The sequence below is a fragment of the Oncorhynchus gorbuscha genome, linkage group LG18 (assembly GCF_021184085.1).
Source record: "Oncorhynchus gorbuscha isolate QuinsamMale2020 ecotype Even-year linkage group LG18, OgorEven_v1.0, whole genome shotgun sequence".
Taxonomy (NCBI): domain Eukaryota; kingdom Metazoa; phylum Chordata; class Actinopteri; order Salmoniformes; family Salmonidae; genus Oncorhynchus; species Oncorhynchus gorbuscha.
The window spans coordinates 73,090,935-73,100,934 of NC_060190.1; the positions used below are offsets into that span (position 1 = coordinate 73,090,935).

Below are 10,000 nucleotides of genomic sequence, written 5' to 3' on the forward strand. Positions count from 1 at the left end.
GCAGAGAGAGAGCAGTGGACCTGTCTGACTCTCTGTCAGACCAGTCCAAACGAGGGCAGAGAGAGAGCAGTGGACCTGTCTGTCTGTCAGACCAGTCCAAACGAGGGCAGAGAGAGAGCAGTGGACCTGTCTATCTGTCAGACCAGTCCAAACGAGGGCAGAGAGAGAGCAGTGGACCTGTCTATCTGTCAGACCAGTCCAAACGAGGGCAGAGAGAGCAGTGCACCTGTCTATCTGTCAGACCAGTCCCAACGAGGGCAGAGAGAGAGCAGTGGACCTGTCTATCTGTCAGACCAGTCCAAACGAGGGCAGAGAGAGAGCAGTGGACCTGTCTATCTGTCAGACCAGTCCAAACGAGGGCAGAGAGAGAGCAGTGGACCTGTCTGTCTGTTAGACCAGTCCAAACGAGGGCAGAGAGAGCAGTGGACCTGTCTATCTGTCAGACCAGTCCAAACGAGGGCAGAGAGAGCAGTGGACCTGTCTGTCTGTCAGACCAGTCCAAACGAGGGCAGAGAGAGAGAGAGAGAAATGGACCTGTCTGTTAGACCAGTCCAAACGAGGGCAGAGAGAGCAGTGGACCTGTCTGTCTGTCAGACCAGTCCAAACGAGGGCAGAGAGAGCAGTGGACCTGTCTGTCTGTCAGACCAGTCCAAACGAGGGCAGAGAGAGCAGTGGACCTGTCTGTCTGTCAGACCAGTCCAAACGAGGGCAGAGAGAGAGAGAGAAATGGACCTGTCTGTTAGACCAGTCCAAACGAGGGCAGAGAGAGCAGTGGGCCTGCTTGCCTGACAGACAGATTGACTGTGTTGATAGAAGAGATGTAGTGGGAGGTGTTTGTTCTTAGATGTGGTACACCGTACCTCTGACTCATTGCAAGAATGTAAAAAAGACACTTTGGTATTTGCAGACATTGCTCTGTGTTCGTGTTTTTGGCAAGCTCATCTCAAAAATGTCCTCTTCATCATCTTCATCATCCTCATCAACACTGCTGAACTATGGATAAACACACTATGGATTTCTGTCTTTGCTACTGTGATCATAGGTAGGCGAGTGTAACTATATGTCCTGCTTGTTCTGGTGTGTCTCTGTGTGTCTGTCTCACTCCGGGGCTCGTGTAAAGTAGTAGTTGACCTTTTGGTGATCGAGTGAGAAATAGTTTCTTGGGTTGTTTCAGTTTAAATATATATTTGATTCGAAACAATGATACAGTTGTATCTATTTTATAACGGAGAAATGTCTGGAGAGCTAGAATATGTCTTTAAAAAAAACATCTGCATTTATTTTTAGTAAATATGATTTTTATTGAAATTGCACAAGCTAAGTTAAATCACTGTATATTACTTGTGTCGCTAGTTCATCACTACACTGAACAAGCAGGTGTTTTGCTCAGCCACCTTTACGGATTCCTCTGACTGTCTTGAGAAATATTGTTTCCGTTTACTGTCGATGTGTCCTCGTCCTATGACTTACACGTCACCTGCTATACAATTGTCGATGTCATTTCTAATTCTCCAGAGCGTCGAGATACAGATTTATTTTATTGGTGTTATGTCAGAAGAAGAGTCTTCCGTATGAAAGTGCAAATAACTCTTGTCTGGGTGTGCTAAGTAACACAATGGTCTGGGTGTGCTAAGTACCACAATGGTCTGGGTGTGCTAAGTAACACAATGGTCTGGGTGTGCTAAGTAACACAATGGTCTGGGGGTGCTAAGTAACACAATGGTCTGGGTGTGCTAAGTAACACAATGGTCTGGGTGTGCTAAGTAACACAATGGTCTGGGTGTGCTAAGTAACACAATGGTCTGGGTGTGCTAAGTAACACAATGGTCTGGGTGTGCTAAGTACCACAATGGTCTGGGGGTGCTAAGTACCACAATGGTCTGGGTGTGCTAAGTAACACAATGGTCTGGGTGTGCTAAGTACCACAATGGTCTGGGGGTGCTAAGTAACACAATGGTCTGGGTGTGCTAAGTAACACAATGGTCTGGGTGTGCTAAGTAACACAATGGTCTGGGTGTGCTAAGTAACACAATGGTCTGGGTGTGCTAAGTACCACAATGGTCTGGGTGTGCTAAGTAACACAATGGTCTGGGTGTGCTAAGTAACACAATGGTCTGGGTGTGCTAAGTACCACAATGGTCTGGGGGTGCTAAGTAACACAATGGTCTGGGTGTGCTAAGTAACACAATGGTCTGGGTGTGCTAAGTAACACAATGGTCTGGGTGTGCTAAGTAACACAATGGTCTGGGTGTGCTAAGTACCACAATGGTCTGGGTGTGCTAAGTAACACAATGGTCTGGGTGTGCTAAGTAACACAATGGTCTGGGTGTGCTAAGTAACACAATGGTCTGGGTGTGCTAAGTACCACAATGGTCTGGGTGTGCTAAGTAACACAATGGTCTGGGTGTGCTAAGTAACACAATGGTCTGGGTGTGCTAAGTAACACAATGGTCTGGGTGTGCTAAGTAACACAATGGTCTGGGTGTGCTAAGTAACACAATGGTCTGGGTGTGCTATGTACCACAATGGTCTGGGTGTGCTAAGTAACACAATGCAGACAAGAGAAGTGTGTTAGTCTATATTATATATATATATTAACATTTTTTTTAATCGTTTTTTTTACGCTTATTTTATTGGGGTCTATTCTATTGGTCTATTCTATTGGTCTATTCTATTGGTCTATTCTATTGGTCTATTCTATTGGTCTATTGGTCTATTCTATTGGTCTAGTCTATTGGTCTATTCTATTGGTCTAGTCTATTGGTCTATTCTATTGGTCTATTGGTCTATTCTATTGGTCTATTCTATTGGTCTATTGGTCTAGTCTATTAGTCTATTCTATTGGTCTATTCTATTAGTCTATTCTATTAGTCTATTCTATTGGTCTATTCTATTGGTCTATTGGTCTATTCTATTAGTCTATTGGTCTATTGGTCTAGTCTATTGGTCTATTGGTCTAGTCTATTGGTCTATTGGTCTAGTCTATTGGTCTATTGGTCTAGTCTATTGGTCTATTGGTCTAGTCTATTGGTCTATTGGTCTAGTCTATTGGTCTATTGGTCATTCTATTGGTCTATTCTATTGGTCTATTGGTCTAGTCTATTGGTCTATTGGTCTAGTCTATTGGTCTATTGGTCTAGTCTATTGGTCTATTGGTCTAGTCTATTGGTCTATTGGTCTATTCTATTGGTCTATTCTATTGGTCTATTCTATTGGTCTATTGGTCTAGTCTATTGGTCTATTCTATTGGTCTATTCTATTGGTCTATTGGTCTAGTCTATTGGTCTATTCTGTTGGTCTAGTCTATTGGTCTATTGGCTATTCTATTGGCCTTTTCTATTGGTCTAGTCTATTGGTCTATTGGTCTAGTCTATTGGTCTATTCTGTTGGTCTAGTCTATTGGTCTATTCTATTGGTCTATTCTATTGGTCTAGTCTATTGGTCTATTCTATTGGTCTAGTCTATTGGTATATTCTATTGGTCTATTCTATTGGTCTAGTCTATTCGTCTATTTGTCTAGTCTATTGGTCTAGTCTATTCTATTGGTCTAGTCTATTGGTCTATTCTATTGGTCTAGTCTATTGGTATATTCTATTGGTCTATTCTATTGGTCTAGTCTATTGGTCTAGTCTATTCTATTGGTTTAGTCTATTGGTCTATTCTATTGGTCTATTCTATTGGTCTAGTCTATTGGTCTAGTCTATTCGTCTAGTCTATTGGTCTAGTCTATTGGTCTAGTCTATTGGTCTAGTCTATTCGTCTATTTGTCTAGTCTATTTGTCTAGTCTATTGGTCTAGTCTATTGGTCTAGTCTATTGGTCTAGTCTATTGGTCTAGTCTATTGGTCTATTGGTCTAGTCTGTTGGTCTAGTCTGTTGGTCTAGTCTATTGGTCTATTGGTCTAGTCTATTCGTCTATTTGTCTAGTCTATTGGTCTAGTCTATTCGTCTATTTGTCTAGTCTATTGGTCTAGTCTATTTGTCTATTTGTCTAGTCTATTGGTCTAGTCTATTCGTCTATTTGTCTAGTCTATTGGTCTAGTCTGTTGGTCTAGTCTATTGGTCTAGTCTATTGGTCTAGTCTATTCGTCTATTTGTCTAGTCTATTGGTCTAGTCTATTGGTCTAGTCTATTGGTCTAGTCTATTCGTCTATTTGTCTAGTCTGTTGGTCTAGTCTATTGGTCTAATCTATTGGTCTAGTCTATTGGTCTATTCTATTGGTCTATTCTATTGGTCTAGTCTATTGGTCTATTCTATTGGTCTATTCTATTGGTCTATTCTGTTGGTCTATTCTATTGGTCTATTCTATTGGTCTAGTCTATTGGTCTAGTCTATTGGTCTATTCTATAGGTCTATTGGTCTAGTCTATTGGTCTAGTCTATTACTCTATTGGTCTAATCTGTTGGTCTAGTCTATTGGTCTAGTCTATTGGTATATTCTATTGGTCTATTCTATTCTATTGGTATATTCTATTGGTCTATTCTATTGGTTTATTCTATTGGTCTAGTCTATTGGTCTAGTCTATTGGTCTAGTCTATTGGTCTAGTCTATTGGTCTAGTCTATTCTATTGGTCTATTATATTGGTCTATTCTGTTTGTCTAGTCTATTGGTCTAGTCTATTGGTTTATTCTGTTGTTCTAGTCTATATGGGGAATAGAGTGCCATATGAGACTCTGCCATACAGTCAGTCCCGAACCAAGCAGAGAGAGAGAGCCATGGTCTGGTCTGCATTACCTCACAAATTGAATCTAATTTTCTCTCCCATGACAGTGAGTGACAGTGCGCCTCATGTGCAGTACCCGGCCCAGGGATGGCTTTCATTATCTGAAAACTTGATTTATTTATTTGAATAGCGAGTGCATTCTTCAGACTCTTTTATATTGAGTCAGAACATATAAATCCAAGAGGTTGAACAGTGCAGGGGGTAGGAGAGGAGAGGAGAGACTGAGAGGAGAGGAGAGAGAGGAGGAGAGGAGAGGAGAGGAGAGGGGAGAGAGAGGAGGAGAGGAGAGGAGAAGAGAAGAGAGGAGAGGAGAGAGGAGAGGAGAGGGAGGAGGAGAGGAGAGAGAGGAGAAGAGAGGAGAGAGGAGAAGAGAGGTGAGACTGAGAGGAGAGGAGAGGAGAGGAGAGGAGAGGAGAGAGGAGAGGAGAGGGAGGAGAGGAGAGGAGGAGAGGAGAGGAGAGGAGAGGAGAGAGAGAAGAGAGGATGGGAGGGGAGGGGAGAGGAGAGGAGAGGCTGAGAGGAGAGTCTGAGAGGAGAGGAGAGGAGAGCCATTTTGCATGTAACGTGGGATGGGATGCCTGAGTCATATTGTAACCGTTTATGACGCTCTTGGTGCTGCATCATTGTTAAAGCTGATCAGTCAGCCCTCAGGGGACTGTTTTGATGACTGTCTCACAACAAGAACACTCACCATATTAATATCCGTGTTGTATCAGTCGTACCATGACAGTAATGACATTAGCTTCAGTGAGAGATGCTTATCGTCTCTACCAGGCAAGTCTTTATAGAACACAGCAGAGCTGGAACGTCCCTCTGTGTCTCCTCTACCTGGCAATAAGACAGTGAAGAGTAGATTGTTTATGACTAGTGAAGTTAGCGGAGGTGGTGGGGGGCATTGTGAACAGTGCAGGTCAGCTGGAGCATGCATACTGTGAGAGAAACAGAGGAGAGCAGATGTGATGAATAGTAGAATGCATCATCAGTGAGCTACCCCCCCCTCCCCTCCGAGCCCACTGCCCCCCCCCCCCTCCGAGCCTACTGGCCCACCTCCCCCCTCCGAGCCCACTGCCCCCTCCCCTCCGAGCCTACTGGCCCACCTCTCCCCCCCCTCCGAGCCCACTGGCCCACCTCTCCCCCCTCCGAGCCCACTGCCCCCCCCCCTCCGAGCCTACTGGCCCACCTCAGAACGGCAAAGGTCACACCTCAGTTTAGTCACCTCAGCTCTTCTGTATATTCAGTCAGTGGGAACGATGCAAGTGTGTTTGGGCTCCCCAAACATGAACTCATCTGCTAACTCTCTGTGTCAACACAATCACGTAAGACAGAAAAACCCGAGGGGTCCTTTCAATTTGACTTTGCTTTTCAAGTCAAACCTAGATATTTAAATAGTTAAATAGAACAGAAGTTTAAAAAAAAAGAAAACCCAGTCATAACGCTAGATTTAAAGAGTTAAACCAGTAAACTCCTTGGTTATCGACATCCGCTACCAATGCAGGCATGAGAATTCACATGTAACAGTTTAATGTGTTGTTGGGTTAAGGTTACACATATGAACTGGAGACATGTAAATAAATCAATCCTATCTCATTCAGTCTGTACACAGACATGTAAATAAATCAATCCTATCTCATTCAGTCTGTACACAGACATGTAAATAAATCAATCCTATCTCATTCAGTCTGTACACAGACATGTAAATAAATCAATCCTATCTCATTCAGTCTGTACACAGACATGTAAATAAATCAATCCTATCTCATTCAGTCTGTACACAGACATGTAAATAAATCAATCCTATCTCATTCAGTCTGTACACAGACATGTAAATAAATCAATCCTATCTCATTCAGTCTGTACACAGACATGTAAATAAATCAATCCTATCTCATTCAGTCTGTACACAGACATGTAAATAAATCAATCCTATCTCATTCAGTCTGTACACAGACATGTAAATAAATCAATCCTATCTCATTCAGTCTGTACACAGACATGTAAATAAATCAATCCTATCTCATTCAGTCTGTACACAGACCTCGTACTCTACAAAACCCTGTCATTTTATACAGCATCAACTTTTGGTGTTTATGTTGACAGTGTGTTTGTTTTGTTAGTGTTTGGCTTCATTTGATGTTTCATGAATAGTTTTATTACAAAAGAAAGTCAAGAAGACAAAATACTGTATCAAGTTAAGATATTCCTGTGCCAATGCTGCAAATATCTGTTGGGAAACTACTATCAAAGCCACACACAGCAGAGCGCCATCTTTAGTGAGGGGTTCTATGTAATCATGTAGATTGTGTAAACCCCATCAAGATTAATTAGTATATGTAATAATGTATATTATATAAACCCCATCAAGGTTAATGGTTCTATGTAATAATGTAGATTTTATAAACCCCATCAAGATGAATTAGTATATGTAATAATGTATATTTTAGAAACCCCATCAAGATTCATTAGTATATGTAATAATGTATATTATATAAACCCCATCAAGGTTAATGGTTCTATGTAATAATGTATATTTTATAAACCCCATCAAGATGAATTAGTATATGTGATAATGTATATTGTATAAACCCCATCAAGATTAATTAGTATATGTAATAATGTATATTATATATTGTATAAACCCCATCAAGATGAATTAGTATATGTGATAATGTATATTGTATAAACCCCATCAAGATGAATTAGCATATGTAATAATGTATATTGTATAAACCCCATCAAGGTTAATGGTTCTATGTAATAATGTATATTTTATAAACCCCATCAAGATGAATTAGTATATGTGATAATGTATATTGTATAAACCCCATCAAGATTAATTAGTATATGTAATAATGTATATTATATATTGTATAAACCCCATCAAGATGAATTAGTATATGTGATAATGTATATTGTATAAACCCCATCAAGGTGAATGGTTCTATGCAGTGATAAACACATCAAATAGAATGTGTGGTTCTATGTGGTAATGATTAGATAATTAGCCAATCAAAGCGAGGGGGGGGGCACCAGAGGATCTTGGGAAATACATCTAAAATCCTAAATTGTTGTCTATGTGATGGTAAAAAGTGTATTTTACAGTCCCTCCCTTGTGCGTGTGCCAGCATGTGTTTGTGATCATCATTTATTGTCTCTGTGATGGAAAAATGTTTTGGTTTTTTACAGTCCGTCTCTGATTTGAGTGGCGCTGGATAAAATACCAGTCTCACAGTTTGATGTTGGACTCATACACTCTCCAGCTATACATTCTCTGTCCATTTTGAATTTGTTAAATGTTCTTCCACTGTCTCAGATATGTAAAAACCACACAAATGATGTAACATACTGTCAGAAATAAGAGGGGTCTATGAACAGTGTGACAGTCTCTCTCGCTTTTTCACTCTCTCTCCCTTCCTCTCTCTCTCCCACCCCCTCTCACGCGCTCTCTCTCTCTCTTTCTCTCTCCCTCTTTCTCTCTCCCTTTCTCTCTCTCTCTCTCTCTGTCTCTCTTTCTTTCTCTTTCTCTTTCTCTCTACCTTCCTCTCTCTCGCTCTCTTTCTTTCTTTCTCTCTCTTTCGGTGCCTCTGGCTCTCTCTTGCTCTCTCTCCACAGTGGACATCGAATGGGTCAGTTCTCTGGGCTCGGAGGGGGAGGATGGTGATGAGGTGGGTCTGTGGAGCCCGGAACCCCAGGACTACCAGGGCAGCCTGGACAAGACCAGTCTGACCCCCAGCGAGGGTGAGGGAGACGGGGAAGGGACCGAGCCAGGAGGTACCCCCAGCCCCAGGGGCCAGTCAACCCAGCCCCAAAGCCCCATCCTCAGGGAGGGCCACTGGGCAGAGGGGAAAGAGGAGGTACCTGAGAGTGGGATAACTATGGACAGGAAGCAGGAATCTCTCATGACCTACAGTAAGTGTATCGCCAAAGAGGCCTAGTTCACACCCAGGCTGTACAACTAGGCCCGTTCTCATTACTCACTGTGTATTTATTCCTGTTAGGAATAAACACACAGTTTAACATTTTTCTACTATTTATCTATTTTATCTCTCTGAATTGTTGGGAAGTAAGCATTTCACTGTTAGTTTGTAAACCTGTTCTTTACCAAGCATGTGACAAATAAAATGTGATTTAATTTGTTATCTTAAAGAGTCTCAAGTGTAGGATTCGTTTTTTTACATTCATCATAAATAATCTCACATGGACACGAGTGATCTGATCCCGGATCAGCACTCCTCTGAGAAGCTGTGAGACGCTGACAAACGTCCATATCACAGTCTTATGAAACCCCTTATTCAAACCAGCCTGTGGGCTTTTTCATCTTCATTGTCATCTTTGAAAACGTATGTAGGTTGCAGCCTGACACAGAAGAGCCACCACAATGTCACAATATTTCCATGCAGCAAAGAGGTGACGTTACGATACTGAAATCAGTACCTTTCTTTTAACTCGAAGACACACACGCTCGCCCACGGGAACACACACGCTCGCCCACGGGAACACACACGCTCGCCCACGGGAACACACACGCTCGCCCACGGGAACACACACGCTCGCCCACGGGAACACACACGCTCGCCACGCTCGCCCACGGGAACACACACGCTCGCCACGCTCGCCCACGGGAACACACACGCTCGCCCACGGGAACACACACGCTCGCCCACGGGAACACACGCTCGCCCACGGGAACACACACGCTCGCCCACGGGAACACACACGCTCGCCACGCTCGCCCACGGGAACACACGCTCGCCCACGGGAACACACACGCTCGCCCACGGGAACACACACGCTCGCCCACGGGAACACACACGCTCGCCCACGGGAACACACACGCTCGCCCACGGGAACACACACGCTCGCACACGGGAACACACGTGCTCGCGCACGGGAAAACACAACGTTTTTACTCTTTCCTTCCCTAACAATCACTTTGGACTGTCTCTCTCTCTCTCTGTCTCTCTGTCTCTCTGTCTCTCTGTCTCTCTGTCTCTCTGTCTCTCTCTGTCTCTCTCTGTCTCTCTCTGTCACTCTCTGTCTCTCTCTGTCTCTCTCTGTCTCTCTCTGTCTGATCAATATTGTCAATGGGACAATCAGTAAGAACAATAACCAAGGGTCAAAATAGATGACATGCAGGTTTGGTTGGTCTGTCAGACACTGTCCCTCATCTTATGTCAGGCAGCAACGTAGAGTGGCGCAGCGGTCTAAGGCACTGCATCTCAGTGCTAGAGGCGTCACTACAGACCCTGGTTTGAGTCCAGGCTGTATCACAACTGGCC

At 43.2% G+C, this 10,000-nt stretch overlaps 1 protein-coding gene across 1 annotated transcript in view; it reads left to right on the forward strand.

Annotated features, from left to right (window-relative positions):
• The window catches only part of LOC124003908 (zinc finger E-box-binding homeobox 2-like), an 81,178-nt gene that overhangs the window by 56,271 nt on the left and 14,907 nt on the right, over positions 1-10,000 (forward strand). The window contains exon 2 of the mRNA XM_046312552.1: positions 8,334-8,630. Coding sequence (XP_046168508.1) covers positions 8,334-8,630 — 297 coding nt within the window. The remainder of the gene's footprint in view (positions 1-8,333; positions 8,631-10,000) is intronic.